Source organism: Nicotiana attenuata, chromosome 9 (assembly GCF_001879085.1).
Source record: "Nicotiana attenuata strain UT chromosome 9, NIATTr2, whole genome shotgun sequence".
In the NCBI taxonomy this organism is placed as follows: domain Eukaryota; kingdom Viridiplantae; phylum Streptophyta; class Magnoliopsida; order Solanales; family Solanaceae; genus Nicotiana; species Nicotiana attenuata.
In genome coordinates, this window is record NC_031997.1 from 11,737,105 (window position 1) to 11,753,937 (window position 16,833).

Here is a 16,833-nt window from a genome sequence, read left to right on the forward strand (position 1 = left end):
GAAAAACCAAGGAAAAGAATTAGAAAAAGATGAAAATATTTTTTATATCAACTGACATGTGCTAGCGCGCGCCCACACAAATTTGAGTTTGACATTTTAATGGGTGTACTTATTTCATTTTGAAATAGTCTAAAAAATATAAGTGTGTAATTGACAATTTTAATATAATTCAAGTATGTTTTTTTTTGCCTTTTACTTTAATATATAAGGAAAATAAGAATTATAAAGGTATATTACAAGGGAAGTTACTATTCCAACTGTACATTGAAGAAGTCTTTAAAATTATCTTTTACGGAAAAAAAAGGCGCCAGTATCAACTTTCCCGCGCTTGCAGCACTGCAGCCAATCGCTATTTTTGCCAATTACGTACTTTTTTTTTAGAGCTCCTTTTGGCAACTTGTGTAGTGTTTGTAGCTGCAGTCTTTGCTAGGGTTCTGTCGCTGCGCCACCACACATACGCCATGGAAATTCATCAAATTGCTCAGCTCCTCAACCAAACACTGAGCCCCGACGGTGCCGTCGTCCATGTCGCCACGGATGCTCTCGATCGCCTCTCTACTCTCCCAAACTTTCCGTTCAATCTGCTATCTATCGCCACAGGTACTCTGCATTTCCGATATATTCATAAATGCTGATTTCGTCTCTCTAATTGAGGTTTTGACTTTGAAGGAGTAGTTATCCGATTATGCTTTTGCGTAATGTTGTCGTGTTGAAATTTAATTTATGTGTTGGTTAAAAAAAAATTAATCTCTGTGCTGTATTTTAAATTCGATGACCTTTGGTGTAGGAGGTGAGAACGAAGGTCAGAAAGTAACTGCAGCCACATATCTCAAGAACTTCATTAGACGAAGAATAGAATCTACAGAGACAAATTTAGAAATCACCAAAGCGTTTAGAGATGCACTTGTGCGTGCTTTGCTTCAAGCGGAACCTACGGCTCTTAAAGTATTAGTTGAAGCTGTAAGCGATTTGGGCATAACTTTTTGTTCTTTAGCATGTAACTAATGACGATGTTTTAATTATCTTTTGTTCTCCTTGTTTTCAGTTTCGCTCAATCGTTGCAGTTGAGTTCGTGAAGAAGGATTCGTGGCCTGAGCTCGTGCCTGAGCTGAGGTCCGTCATTCAGCGTAGCGATCTTATTGATAAGAATCCCAGTTCTGAATGGAAAACCATCAATGCGCTCACCATTCTTCACTCACTCATTAGACCCTTCCAGGTACTTTAACACGTCTCAACTATATTCTGATTCCAGGTTACTTTTTATTTTTCAACCTTGGAGGGGAATTGACTCTCTAAACTGGCAACTCTTTTTTCCCAGAAACGCTGTGTTCATAATTAGACGCCTGCAGATCTTTTCCTATCATCTCGAAGTATGATGAAGTTGATTTTCATAACATGCATGGTTCCTATTTTCTTTGTTTATCTATTCATCTCATTAAGGAAATGACACTTTTGCTGTTATCTTAAGTTGTTTGTTATTCCCTCGTATTCACTTGCAATTTTTTTCATCTGTTTTCGTGTCTCAGTTCTCCATTGGCATTACACTGATGACTTCTCCTCTGTTATCTCTATTTCTTGAGCAACTCTAGATCTGATGCGCAGTATGTTTCTTACTATGTTGATATTCCTATGCTAGAACCTTGCTGGCTGTCATGTGGTACTGAGCAAGGCCACCCCACAGCTTGCTAATTGTTTGAAGATTGGTTTAGAAATTTTATGAGGATAGAGCTGTTTTATCTGTGCTGCAACAACATTCTATAATTTGCTTAAAATCAAAATTGTTTTGACTGAATAACTAACTAAACCACTTTCCTCACTTATTCCAAATCTGTACTAAAAATTTCCTTGCTAGGTTCTTGTAGTGATCTCATCTTATGTCTCATGGCAGTACTTTCTGAATCCAAAACTTGCGAAGGAGCCGGTTCCACCACAGCTAGAGCTTATTACAAGAGAGATCCTTGTACCCTTACTTGCTGTATTTCACCTCTGCATCGAAGAGGTCCACATAACTTCCTAAATTCCTCTTCCTCTACTTACTTCCATATTGGGATGTATTACTTTAAAGTATCTTAGAAGTGCTGATTTGGTGTTGCATGAAACAGGTATCAGAGGACAAACATACAGCAGAAGTGCAGACGGGAACTATCCTTCTCATCATATGCAAGTGCGTCTATTTGGCGGTGAGGATAAACTTACAGCACATGATGTTTGACCCTTGATAGGTCAACTATCATTTGAGCTCTAGGTTCTGTTTTGATTGTTTGTCTTAAGAAGTTAGAAGACAACATTTTGGAGTCTTGGAGCCTAAAGACCTTCGAGCATATAGAAAATAACGAAAATGATAGAAGGAAATTGCTAGATACAGTTATCTAGCATTTCGAGGAGATGAAGTTGGTTATAAGTGTGAAAGTAATTCTGCTGAAAATGGGCACTAGACATGATTTACATGAGCTAAAGTGATTGTTTTTACAATGTTTCACATGCGATCTTGAAGCTTTGAAATACAAGTGCTTTTAAATACAGCTTTATGCACACAGATCTTTAGCTAACCGGAAAAAGGTGAATGATAAGCATGGATGTTCAGCTATGCCAGGACAATACATCTTTCTTCATTCAAAGAATTGGTTGTTTGGTTTACTTAGGAACAGTCTCACTTCCTTTTATTTAACCTCTTTTGGAAAAAGAAACAGCACTTTACCAAATCAAGTGATCTGATGGTACCCGATGACAATGCACTATTTTTCTTTTCCAAAACTGATCAAATTATCTGGGAGCTTTTATGCGTCCATTTAATATTTATCTGGAAGCACCCGTCTTATTCTAGTAAGGTTTGTTTTGTGAATATGCTTACTTGAGCAGTATTATAATCCTAAGTCCCCATCAATTTTATAGGTGAGATCTCACATGCCGTCTGCCTTGGCTCCTTTGCTTCCTTCTATTTGTCAAGATCTGATACGGATTCTGAATTCTTTAAGTTTAAATGATGGCTCAACTTGCAAAGATGGATATTCATTGAGGATGAAGACTGCAAAGAGAAGTCTGCTAATTTTCTGTGCTCTAATCTCCAGGCATCGGAAGTTTTCTGACAAGTATGCTGCCAAAAATGCATTTTATTTGCTCCAAATGAAAATATAGAAATCCAGGTTTTCCTCAAATTTCTTCTCTTACAATGGCAGACTGATGCCTGATATGGTGAAATGCGTTTCAGAAATTGTCAAGCATAGCACAATCATCCATGTAAGTCTTACTGGCATTACTTGATAGTACTAGAAAAAAGAACTTTCGTATCAGGTGTTTCATAATATTATTTCATTGGAATGCGTAGTAAATAGTTTTTTCTTATTCAGCATGCGACCATCAGATTCTCTGTTCTTTAACTACAGTACATTTTTGTCATATAAGCAGAACATGTGCTAAATCTCAATCTGTTTTGTCTCATGAACTTGTATGCTGTTCTCGTTAGTGTTTTTCCCACACAGTTACCTTATCTCTCACTCTTTCTGTGATCATTTTTACTTTCTATCTTCTCTCTTCATTTACTTATTCATTTGGTGCAGAAACTGGATTCACTGTCAGAAAGGATTATTTCATTAGCCTTTGATGTTATTTCTCGTGTTCTAGAGACAGGTCCGGTAAGTTGTTCAGTTGTCTTCACGGTCAAAAGTTTCTCTTTTGCTTGACTAGTTTGTTGTAGCTCGACCTGGCGATGGTGCTTAATTTTCCTGCTTGTTCTTTCACCTTCTTGCTTCTTTCTCTTTTTAGGCATTTATCTTGATCCATGGTTCTCTCGAAACTGACTTTTATGGTTACTTTGGAGTCTCCAAGCTAAATTATATTATTATCATATGAAATAGGGATGGCGACTGGTTTCACCCCACTTCTCTTCCTTGCTGAACTATGCAATCTTCCCAGCTCTTGTGATGAATGAGAAGGTGGATATTCCAAGAATTCGCCTTTAAAAGCTGCTGTCTGCCTGTGTACATGAGTTTCTTTCTTTAGTTGTTGCATACTCTTTCTGAAGTTCTGATTAAAGACTTATGTCTGCTAAGTAGGACACAGCAGAGTGGGAAGAAGATCCAGATGAGTACATAAGGAAAAATCTTCCCTCAGACCTTGTGTGTACAAATCTTTGAACTTCCTTATAAGTTGTACACTCTTAGAATATTTTAGTGACTGAATTTTATGATCCTGCAGGAAGAAATTTCTGGATGGAGAGATGACTTGTTTACAGCAAGGAAAAGTGCTTTAAACTTGCTTGGTGTTATTTCATTATCAATGGTTAGTTTTCTATGACTTATATAGCTCCAGCTTCTTCTATTAAAATGCACATAGTTATCTATAATTTATTCTTTGACCTCTAGGGACCTCCAGTCAAGACTTCTACAGCTTCATCAAAGCGTAAGAAAGGAGATAAACATAAAAGAAAAGGTTACAGCTCGATGGGGGAGTTGTTGGTGCTTCCGTTCTTGTCAAAGTTTCCTGTTCCCACTGGTAATGGAGAATACACAGTAAATGAGTGAGTATCCTTTAACTTTGCAATAGATTGTCTTATATCACTGTACTTCAGTACCTATTTAACAGGAACCTATTCAGAAAGTTCTCCACTATTTAAAATTCATTATGATTATGGTCGAGGCTATTTGTTCTGTTATTGTTCTAAGCATCATCTTATTACTCTATAATTCTTGAACTCTAAGGTCTGCTGTTAACAAAATTATCCTACTTTGTTTGCCATTTATGCAGACCTTTTTTTTCTTTTTCTAACCTTTCTTGATCATGCTTGCATGCTGTCTACGAGATTTACTTTCATTTCCTTGTCTAAACTTTGACAGGTATTATGGAGTCCTGATGGCCTATAGCAGCCTTTTGGATGTAAGGAGAGATCATACAAGTAGTAGTTCAAATTTTATTTTTTCATAATTAAAAGATTATGTACTTTTATTAATTATCTATCGTTGTATTCTCAGTTTCTAACAGAGCAGAAGCCTGGATTTGTGGACACTCTAGTCAGAACTCGGGTGCTACCACTGTATGAAACATCAATTCCTCAACCATATTTGATTGCCTCTGCAAACTGGGTCCTAGGAGAGCTTGCTTCATGTCTTTCTGATGTGGGATAATTTTTTTGATGATACCTTCTTAACTATAAATTTGCTATTAGGCATTGTGTGGAGTAAGTTTCCTTTTTTTCTTTCCACAACAGGGTATGAGTGCTGATATTTATTCTTCATTAGTGAAAGCGTTAACAATGTCAGATATAAGGGGTGTTTCTTGTTATCCTGTGGGGGTGACAGCTGCTGCTGCCATTGCTCAACTTGTAGAAGTAAGTGCTAAAATGGCTCCTATTTTATGCACTTGAAGTATGATAGTGAAAATAATGCTTGTACTTTTGGTACTGCAGAATGAGTACATGCCACCTGAGTGGCTACCTCTTCTTCAGGTGGTTTGTCATAGGATTGGTGATGAAGAAGAAGATAGCTCCATTTACTTTCAGCTTCTAAGTACTATGGTCGAGGCTGGAAATGAAAAAATTGCACCTCATATTCCAGATATTGTTTGTCTGTTGGTTAGAGAAATCTCAAAGAAGTTACCTTTAAATCTGGAGCCATGGCCTCAGGTATCTTCTTATGTACAACTACAGCAACTACCGCACTCTTATGTATCTGATGTATTTGTATTTTTATTCTTTAGCAAATCTTGATGATTGTAATTTTCTTTTTGGTAACTGGCATGAAAATGAGAACGTGTCTTGTGCAGATTTCAATATTTTATGGAGCTATGTGGTTCACTATTCATTGTTTATAGTTTAAATGGAAGTCCTATAGGTTGGATTGCTTGCTTTGAAACTTCATCTTTTCTAGTCACGTTGCATATCATGTCACATGGTCCAGAGTCATTACTTTGATAGGAATAGGACTAAACTTTATGATTCCTTCTTGTAACTGAAGTACCTTGAAACACAATCTTAAATCCTTTTTTTATGCTGATCTGTTAATGAGTTCATAGGCGTGTCTAGATTCAACCTCGCTCTTCACCCAAATCTGAAATTAAGAAAAAACAAACTCATCCATACATATAATTTAAGGCATATTGAGATTTGAAATTCCCCAGACCCCACTTGTGGAACTACACTGGGTTTTTTTTTGTTGTTGTTGAGATTTGAAATTACTGACTTGCATCTGATAGATGGTGGAACAGGGCTTTGCATCACTAGCAGTGATGGCTCAGTGTTGGGAAGACTCTGCATCGGAAGAAAATGAGCAGGATGGTTCAAGTCAATTGTGGCGTTCTGGTCAGGCAACCATGATGAGAGCATTTTCAGATCTCCTACAGTATGCCTGGCTAAGATCTGCTCTACGGATGGTTAGTCTTGAGCCATGTATCAAAATTAATTGTAGAGTGAATGGCTAGATAAAAACACAAGCTTGTATGCATATATAGTCCATTCTTTACTTTTTTGTCAAAGTAACATGCTCAGTACTACTTCAGTAAAATACTTCCTTTAAAAACATCATGACTGAAGCGTATTCGTGCGTATGTTTCTATATTTAAGATGCAATCACCTCAATGCTGGATGCAGCTTAAGTCTAGTGTTTATACTATAATAGTTGTATGATTTGTATTGTGAAATCCACACCAAGCTTTAATAGATTAAGCTTGTTAGCTTCTCATGCACGATCCAAAGCTGTTCATATGTTGATGGAAGCTCAGGATGGAGCCGTATGAGGCAGAAGTCTCATGTACGGTTCTCCGAGAAAGGAGCGCCACCTACTGGATCCTTGACCAAGCACAAAAAGAAGCTCCAGATATTTGATATCTTTTTCTTTGAATAAGATCCAATTCCAGCAATGGTTTCTTTAGATACCTTACAATTAGAATCCCTCTTTTTTTCTGATCCAGTTCCTCTACCAATGAGAATTCCTGTTAGATTTAGCTTGTACTTAACTGGTCAATGTCTCACTTGGGATAACAGTGTGATTAGAAGAATCTTAATATTTCTTTTTCTTTTGATGTGCTCAACTCTCTTGTTATCTTCTCATATTATTTGTTGCAATTATCAGGAACCTGAGGTTGCCTTCTCAGTGCCCCCTGCATCATGTGTCGATGATTGTTCCACGTTGCTTGGTTTCATTTTGCAAGGAATTACCAAAACTGACGATCTTTTGAAGCTAAAGGTCTCAGAGCTGATGCTGGTCTGGTCAGATCTCATAGCTGATTGGCATGCATGGGAGGAGATAGAGGATTTATCTATTTTTAACTGTATCAAGAAAGCTCTTAGTCTAGACAGGAAATTTGCTGTGAAGAATTTTCTTGTGGGGAAGTTGCCGTTGCCTCCTGCTCCACCTGCTCCAAAAAAATCCATCCTTGAAGGAATTGGTGCATTCATTACAGAAGCTTTCTCACAGTATCCATCTGCAGTATGGAGGGCAGCTTCTTGTGTCCACATTCTGTTACATAATCCCAGTTGCTTACCTGAAGGAGACGATTTCAAGCAATCATTGGTGATATCCTTGTGTCACGCAGCATTTTCTCGTTTTAGAGAGCTTAGAAGCAAGGCTGTCCCTCTATGGAAACCTTTGTTGCTTGCAATAGCGTCATGTTATTTATGTTTCCCAGATATTGTAGAGAAGATTCTAGAGGGCATCGAACACGAAAGCGTTACAGTCTTTCTATCCGCTTTGGCAATTATCTCAACAAGCAAATTTGAGCATTGTTTGTCATCAGAGTCTGAGATCAAGTTGGCTGGTTAGAATTCTATTTCTTTTTTCCCAACTAATTTTTTTTAGTGTAATCAGGGACTTTCCTGCTTGACATTTCTCTCACAGGGGAACATATATTTTGGTGATGCCATGGCTTTACATGAGCCATTTTTTATGTTCTGGAAAATGCTACTGATGTTATCTAGATCTTTTTATCTGTCCACAACTAAAGTGTATGTTCTTATGTTACAAACTTACACAAATTATTATTAAACCTTGTAGTTCACTATTGTGTTTTTCCTTGCTTTGCCTTTTAAATATTCAGTTTTTCCGCCATTTGTCATCAATCTTATAAAGAACTTCCTCCTGAGAATCTCATCAGCAACTGTCTCTGTGTCTGCTTTTTTTCCTATTTTACTACCAGTGATGACACTCGCACAATCTCTTGACAAGCTGATAGAACGGCCAAATGAAGGGAGTTTGTTGCTACATGATTGCGTTGCTTCACTGATGGAAGCATTTCTGAAGTTAAAAGAACTGGAGGAAGAGGAAGATGAAGAAAGTGAAGATCAGGCTTCTGATGATGAGGAAACTGAAGAAGATGATGAAGAGGTCGGATCACCAAACTAATTCTGTCTTGTTTAATTATCTATGGCAACCCCCCCCCAAAAACAAACCAACCAAAACAAAAAAATTTTGCTACCCATTGTTTACATGGTCATCACGTTCATATGACCTACTTTTCGTTATGGTCAAGGTATGTTCTATTTGTGGAACAGTAACATTGTACTCTCCCTCTTTTCTGGTTACCGAAATAGAAGTGACTATGAGTCTTTACATTCACGAGAATTCCTTAACCTTCTGACATGAGTTTTGCCTCATTAGCAAATTATGGCTCTTCACTTAATTGTGGTCCTTCCATGTAAGTTGAAATTTCTCATATTTCACCAGCTTTCTTAATGGAAATACATTTTTCTCTCCATAACATAACATATTGTGACTCGAAAATGATGATTATCACTGCCTTTTTCTTTTTCATAATCACCTTGTCCATAGTGTTTATATATAATATCACAGAAATTGTCAATGATTTCATATTGTTGTCTCTTTGCGTTCATTATCCGTGGTTTCTGTTTGTTGGCTCCATCATACAGGCATGAAAAGCATGTAGTGGAAGTAAGGAATAGTGAGCATATGCTATACATTCATCATATATCAGAAACTTTTGATAAGTAAAATGGAGATGCGGAGTACAAACCCCAAACCTCTCGCATGCTACTGTACATTCATCACATAAAATACATCTTATAAAACCTTTGCAATAGATAACGAAAGATGATTGTTATTGTTCATAATTCAATGCTAGGACTCCGAAGATGATGAACTCGAAGAAACTGAAGAAGAGTTCTTGGAGAGATGCGCCAAGACAGCAGTAGAAATGGAAAACGGGACCATTGTGGAAGAAGGAGATGTAGAAGATCAAGAGCAAGAAATTGAACTGGGTAAGCCTGCCAACGCTCTCATTCTTGAAAATACCATAAGGATGCAGACATTTGATGTGCAGGGTAAAACAGATTACTTATTTAGCTGTTTATAGAAGTAGAGAAAATCAGTCTCTCCTGGTTGTTTATAGAAGTAAAGAAATCGATCAACTTTTCATTTCTACTGCTCATTAAATCAGCAACATTATTTTGCTTACTGTGCAATCATAATGGTTTTTATCTTGGTTCACAAGATGATCTACTTGTCAAAGTTCGAAATTGTCGTCAAAATTCTTAGATGTACCAAACAGACTGAATCAGTGTCATGTTGACAATATCTTCTGTGGATTATCACATTTAAACAATGCTGCTTCAGCGGCTCTTCTCTCTCAAGTTTCAATCAATTAACTATACCTCAATCTCAACATTGTTGTAGTTGGTTATTTGCATCTTTTATATCCATTGAGCTCAGATAACACAATTAAATAAGGACTAATCACATCCTAGTTGAGGTTGACAACTTAAGTATTTGCGTCTTCTTTTACTGTGTTTAATATCATCCGCATTGATGTTCATTTTTAGATTTCTAATGCTTTATTTCCCTTAAATTTCTTCGATTACTTCAGGTTGTTTGGAAGATGTGGATCTGGAGAGCACTGTGCTTTCGGTAATTGAAAGACATCACCAAGTGCTTTTACGGCTACAGTTGCCACCAGAACTGACTTCAAGTTTCTTGGAGGCCTTTCCTGAATGTAAATTATACTTCCAACAACCTCAGCTATAGGATTTCATACATGCTCTTCGCCTTCCTCTTTTTCAAACCCCGATTGCTGTAATTCTTGTTGTTTGGTGTGCTGTTGGTGGTTGATTATTTTGTTTATTCTTGTATTGCCCTGCTGTTGTGCTGAAGTTGGGATGTTCTATGTAAAAGTCTCATAACTATTGGAGTGCCACTCGGAGTCATTTGTATTTATCATACATCTTTGTCATAAAGCTGCAGTTGGTCCAAAAGATTGATTAGGTCAACAGTGAAAGAGAAGTTAAATTTGGGAAGTTCAGATCTCCTAAACATGTATCCATTTTGTTCGAATTAGTTTGTTCCTAAGTAGAAATGGTGTTCTTTTTACTCTAAAAGAAATTTATTGTTTGGCTTTGGTGAGCTCTGTTGGAGTGTCATTTTTTTCTTTGCGCAAAAGAATCTATGCTTTACACTGATTCGCAACACAACGTAATACTAGCTAATATATTGCCGTGCAGTTGATGTAAACTTTTACTAATTGTTGCAACTGGCGATCATCAAAATCAGGTCAGTGTATTCCAGATGCATCAAGTGGCCTGTTATTTGTTCGGGAAATTGTTTTTTTGTCAAGCATATATGAAAGGGAGTTTTTCTTATATATACTATAATAGAAACTTATTTACCTATTTTCTTTAGGTTTTGTAGTTTTTAATGAGTATCTAGATTTTTCTTATAAAGTGTATATATTCCCCCTTAAAAGACTCCTACTCCATTATTAGTGCATTCAATTAAATCTTTTCCTTTTTTTTACCCTCTCCCCTCTACTCTCTCTTTTTTTTTTCTTCAATTTGCTTTTGGCGTGCTTGGGTTGGATCCTCTCACGCATATGAGGTTCTCTCAATGCATAGGAGGCTCATGTCTGTGCGTAGGAGACCTGAAGGTCTCTTCCTTTGCTCTCTTCTTTTTTATTGGCTACGCACCATGCATCATGCATAGCCTGATACTTCGCCTTAAGTTCCTTTGATTCGTACTTGGTCTTTTAAGCCCGAACTGATTCTGTTACGAGCCTATTAGAAACTCTTTCAAATTCTAGCTCAATTCATTGTAATAGGTAGTCGTTAATCATCAGCTGATTAGTTAGTTACAATTTGATTATTAGTTAGTTGCAGTCACGTGATGTGCACGCGCGGAATTGTCAGCTGTGGGGATCCAAAAGTTAGTTATAACTAACTTTCCCCCTTCGAGTGTATAGGCTGGGGAAATTCCATTTGTAAGATTCATTCAGAAATTTGGAATAAAAATTCTCTTTCTTCTTCTCTATCTTGTCCATTTCGTTACATCACTCAGTTGAGTGCTCGAGCCAGCTGTTCAAGAGCAGTTCTCTTTTCCCTGCTCTTTAGGCGAAGCTCAATTGCATCCATTTTTGAGTTCAACTTGCAGAGGTCGTAACATTGGTATCAGAGCCATCGCTCCCTGGATCTGTGATAATGGGTGATCATAATACGAGAATGCATGAACTGAGGAAGGAAGTTGATAGCCTCAAGGGTTCAATCGAAGCAGTTACATCTTCTGTCGCGGAATTGCAGCAATCTATGGATAATCGAATGGCTCAGGCCATGGATGAAATTAAGAAGCTGATCGTGGGAAACCTAGCTGCGACTGGGGTTCAAAACCTTGGGGAACTTGTGGAGAATGAAAGGCCAGCTGCAGCAGGCCATTATCTTAGAGGTCATCAACATCTTAATCGTGAGTACCACACTGAATTTCCTGTTTTTGATGGGATAGGGTTAAAGGATTGGTTGTATAAGTGTGAACAAATCTTTGCATACGAAGAAACCCCTGAAGATTCTAAGGTGCGAGCAGTATCCTGCAAATTGGAGGGCAGGGCACTACAGTGGCACCAATCGTACATGAAGCACAGAGGAGCTAGGGAGTGGCCGCGTTGGGGGGAGTATGTGGCCTGCTTATATGCCAGATTTGGTTCTGAACTATTCGATGATCCTATGGGAGATCTCAAGGACTTAAGGCAGGTAAATCTTGTGCAAGACTATGTTGACTTGTTTGATGAACTTCTCACTAGGGTAGAATTATCAGAGGAGTATGTTGTGAGTTGCTTTATTAGGGGATTGAAACCAGAAATTGGGCTGCCAGTTAAGACGTTAGCACCTAGAACCCTAGCTAAAGCAATCAGTTTAGCGAAAATTCAAGAACAAACTTTGATAGTTCAAAAACAAGTTTTCATGACACCCTCATCCCACTCAATCAAAAACAGCCAGAAACCTTCCTACAGCTCTCAGTTTTCTCAACCTTACGTCCCTCCCAAATTCTGCCAACCTTCCAATAAAACATCTAATATTCCCACCCCATCCCTAAAACCTACCTATAGAAATGCAAGGAGACTGACTCCTGCTGAAATGGAGGAAAGAAGGAGTAAAGGGTTATGTTATAATTGCGATGAAAAGTATAGTTTTGGGCATGTATGCAGAATAGGAGACAGCTATTCTCTATGGAGGTTGAGGAAGGAATATAAGAGGTGGAGTTAGAAGAAGAAGTAATGTTAGACCCAACAGAACTACTAACTATGATAGGCCAAGGACTAGAAACTGATGTTGAGGGGTCCATTTTACCTCATGTATCAGTCCATGCCATGAATGGATTACATGACTTCAGGACTATGAGGGTAACTGTATCTGTTAAAGGGAAGGCTGTACAGGTTTTTATTGATACTGGGAGCACCCATAATTTTTTGGATCTTAATACTGCCAAGAAATTGGGGTGTGTCTTGACCTCTATTTCTCCCTTTGATGTATCTGTTGCCGATGGGAAAAGGGTACAAAGCAATTACATTTGTAAGAAGTTAGTCTGGAAAATGCAAAGTGTTTCATTTGATTCTGATATGCTGGTGCTACCCATAGGGGGTTGTAGTATGGTTTTGGGAATACAGTGGCTGATTACACTAGGTGACATTATGTGGAATTTCAAGAAACTTCGAATGGAATTCAGCATCTTGGGACATAAAGTATCATTGAGAGGGATCCAACCCCCTGTGACCAAAATGATACCACAGGCTAGTATGGACAAATTGCTAGCTAAACCTGCAGAGTTGTGTATGTTATCTGTGGGATTACTCTTGGAAAATCAACAGCAAGAGATGGAAATCAGCCTCTTTGCAGTTGAAGGATCACCAAAGGAACCAAGCAAAGAAGGGGAGCTGCAGATCATGCTGCAAAAGTACAGTGATCTATTTGAGGAACCAACTCAACTTCCTCCCTCTAGATCACATGACCATAGGATCACCTTGAAGGAAGGAGTTTCTCCTATTAACATCAGACCCTGCAGGTACCCTAATATTCAGAAGAATGAAATTGAAAAGATGGTAAATGAAATGCTAGTTTCTGGGGTCATCAGGCCTGGTATTAGTCCCTACTCTTCTCCTATTGTGATGGTAAAAAAGAAGGATGGGTCGTGGCGTTTATGTGTGGATTACAGAGAATTAAATAGTTGTACAGTCAAAGATAAGTTTCCTATACCTGTGATTGAAGAATTACTAGATGAACTACATGGTGCCAAGTACTTTTCTAAGCTGGATTTGAGGGCAGGATACCATCAAATCAGAATGTTTGAACCAGATATTCCTAAAACTGCCTTTAGAACTCATCATGGTCACTATGAATTCTTGGTGATGCCCTTTGGATTAACAAATGCTCCTTCTACCTTCCAGAGCCTAATGAACCAAATCTTCCATGATTTTCTCAGGAAATTCATCTTAGTCTTTTTTGATGATATCTTGATATATAGCCAGAGCCGGGAGGATCATTTACTACATTTGGAGGAAACATTTAAGGTGCTTAGAACTCATACATTGTATGTTAAACAGAGTAAATGTGCTTTTGGAGTCACACAAATTGACTATCTAGGTCATATCATTTCTGAACATGGTGTAGCAATGGATCAGCACAAGGTTCAAGGAGTGTTGGATTGGCCAGTGCCTAAGTCTATCAAAGGGCTTAGAGGATTCCTTGGGTTGACTGGCTACTACAGGAGATTCATAAAGGGGTATGGAATCATGGCTAGACCTCTCAATGATCTGCTTAAAAAGGGGAATTTTCAGTGGAATCCTGCAGCAACCACTGCATTTCAGGATTTGAAGACATCTATTACTTCAGCTCCCGTGTTAGCTCTACTAGATTTCTCAAAAGAATTCACTGTGGAAACTGATGCTTCAGGAGGAGGAATTGGAGCTGTGTTGACACAGGGTAGCAGACCAATTGCTTTCTTTAGTAAAGGTCTATCGGACAAGAACAAAGCCCTATCTATATATGAAAGGGAACTTTTGGCACTAGTTTCTGCTGTACAAAAGTGGAGACCATATTTTCTTGGAAGACATTTCATCATCAAAACAGACCATCACAGTCTCAAATACTTGTTGGAGCAAAGAATTACCACTCCCAGCCAACAGAAGTGGTTAGTCAAATTGCTTGGCTATGACTATACCATATCTTACAAAAAGGGCAAGGAGAATATTGTGGCTGATGCATTATCCAGGAAAGAAGAATCCATCCAATTCTATAGTATCTCGGGTGTAACCTCAGATCTCATGGACAAAGTCAAAGCATCATGGAGGCAAGATCCTAAGCTGCAGCATATCATTCAGTCCATTCAAGGAGGACATGCTATCAAACATTATTACAGGTTTCATAATGGAGTTCTAAGCAGGAAAAATAAGTTGATGGTGGGAGCAGATGCTGCAGTCAGACACCAACTCATTTTCTTTTATCATGACAGTTCCATTGGAGGCCATTCTGGTATCACAACAACTCTGCAAAGACTCAAACAAGATTTTTACTGGAAGAAGATGAAGCAGGATGTCTATGCATATATTAAAGCCTGTGATGTGTGTCAAAAATGCAAAAGTGATAATGTTGCATATCCTGGCCTCCTTCAGCCCCTTCCTATACCTGATAGAATATGGCAAGACATATCAATGGATTTCATTGAAGGCCTCCCAAAAGCTGCTGGAAAAGAGGTGATCTTGGTGGTGGTTGACAGATTGAGCAAAGCTGCTCACTTCATGGCTCTCAAGCACCCTTATACTGCCCTAGATGTAGCTCAACTATTCATGGATCAGGTGTTCAAATTACATGGAATGCCTAAGTCCATAGTATCTGATAAAGATGTGGTATTCACAAGTAAATTTTGGAAGGAGTTATTTCGATTGCAGAAGGTATCCCCACTAACTTCCACTGCCTATCACCCTCAAACGGATGGTCAAACTGAGGTGGTGAACAGGTGCTTAGAATGTTACCTTAGATGCATGACCTTTGAAAAACCAAGGCAGAATGGTGGTACAATACAACATATCACTCCAGCATAAACATGATCCCATATGAGGCAGTCTATGGCCAACCCCCCCCTCCCATTGCTCCCCTACATGAGTTTTGACTCTCAACTGGATGTAATTGACAGAAGTCTGCAGGCTAGAGAAGCTACTCTACGAATGTTGAAGTTTCAATTGGAGAAGGCTCAGAACAGGATGAAGATTCAAGCTGACAAACACAGAACTGATAGATCTTATAGCGTGGGAGATTGGGTCTATGTGAAACTCCAACCTTACAAACAGTTATCTCTGAAACAGCATGGTTTCCAAAAGCTTTCTTCCAAATATTTTGGCCCCTTCCAAATCACTGCTAGAGTAGGACCTGTAGCCTACACTTTGGACCTCCCTGCTGGCTCCAAGATCCACCCTACCTTCCACATTTCCCAATTGAAGAAGAAGGTAGGATCCCACCCAACCTCAATTACTCTTCCGGTGGTCCTATCAGAGGAGGGCCATGTGTTGCTGGAGCCTGAAACCATACTCGATCGAAGGATGATTCAGAAGAATGGGAAAGCTGTCTCACAGGTCTTAGTGAAATGGTTCAATGCAGCCCCAGAGGATAGCACCTGGGAGGAGTATTATGCTCTTAAGCAGCGTTTTCCTCAATTCAATCCTTGAGGACAAGGATTCTTTGAAGGGGGGGAGTATTGTTACGAGCCTAATAGAATCTCTTTCCAATTCTAGCTCAATTCATTGTAATAGGTAGTCGTTAATCATCAGCTGGTTAGTATTAGTTAGTTACAATTTGATTGTTAGTTAGTTGCAGTCACGTGATGTGCACACGCAGAATTGTCAACTGTGGGGATCCAAAAGTTAGTTATAACTAACTTTCCCCCTTCGAGTATATAGGCTGGGGAAATTCCATTTGTAAGATTCATTCAGAAATTTGGAATAAAAATTCTCTTTCTTCTTCTCTATCTTGTCCATTTCGTTACATCACTCAGTTGAGTGCTCGAGCCAGCTGTTCAAGAGCAGTTCTCTTTTCCCTGCTCTTTAGGCGAAGCTCAATTGCGTCCATTTTTGAGTTCAACTTGCAGAGGTCGTAACAGATTCTTGTTACATACGGTAATTTACGAGGTTTTACACCAAATTACAGAAGAGAGAAAAAGAAAGGAAAAAAGAAAAAGAAAGAAAAAAGAAAAATGAGGCTGAGGTATTATAGAGAGAGTCAAGTGTCTTTCACTTATTTATTTCACGCCTTTTTTAAATGTTAAGAGATTTGAAAAGCTGTTTAATTGATACAATTTCGGCAACACATGAAATGTTTAATAGATACTAGGAAAGATGACATGCCAACATGAATTTTTTTTGCCAAGTTTGCGACGCCATTGATGTATTCAGCTTGCAATCAACCTTTAACATTAATTCTTTTCTTTTGAAAATTTATTCATGTTTATTACTTAAGGGGCCTGCAATATAACCCTTATCAATAGTAAAATTTTGACTGTTTCGACTTAAAATATATAAAAAGAAATTGAAATTAACAGCTTAACGCATAGATTCTAGATTCACAAGTTTTTACTTTTATCATATGAA

The 16,833-nt window shown here is 38.3% G+C and overlaps 1 protein-coding gene across 2 annotated transcripts; it reads left to right on the plus strand.

Annotated features, from left to right (window-relative positions):
* LOC109232059 (importin beta-like SAD2 homolog) lies at positions 269-10,340 on the plus strand. 2 transcript variants are annotated; one of them, XM_019397710.1, is made up of 21 exons: positions 269-600; positions 788-960; positions 1,046-1,216; positions 1,889-1,999; positions 2,103-2,180; positions 2,893-3,089; positions 3,177-3,237; positions 3,558-3,632; positions 3,855-3,932; positions 4,053-4,115; positions 4,195-4,278; positions 4,362-4,516; positions 4,833-4,872; positions 4,968-5,111; positions 5,204-5,323; positions 5,402-5,617; positions 6,187-6,363; positions 7,062-7,746; positions 8,125-8,312; positions 9,067-9,202; positions 9,808-10,340. In XM_019397710.1, exons 1-21 carry the CDS (start codon positions 462-464, stop codon positions 9,963-9,965), a joined length of 3,249 nt encoding a protein of 1,082 aa, XP_019253255.1. In that variant the 5' UTR covers positions 269-461; the 3' UTR covers positions 9,966-10,340. The 2 variants fall into 2 exon arrangements, with proteins under 2 accessions (XP_019253255.1, XP_019253256.1); XM_019397711.1 differs by having other exon boundaries at positions 6,199-6,363.

What these genes read in the sequence shown, in the direction of transcription:
- LOC109232059 (XM_019397710.1), top strand. Translation starts at nt 462, where the DNA reads ATGGAAATTCATCAAATTGCTCAGCTCCTCAACCAAACACTGAGCCCC. An exon ending in ATCTGGAGCCATGGCCTCAG is followed by an intron (nt 5,618 to 6,186) that starts GTATCTTCTTAT and finishes TGCATCTGATAG; the next exon opens with ATGGTGGAACAGGGCTTTGC. An exon ending in TAAGATCTGCTCTACGGATG is followed by an intron (nt 6,364 to 7,061) that starts GTTAGTCTTGAG and finishes TGCAATTATCAG; the next exon opens with GAACCTGAGGTTGCCTTCTC.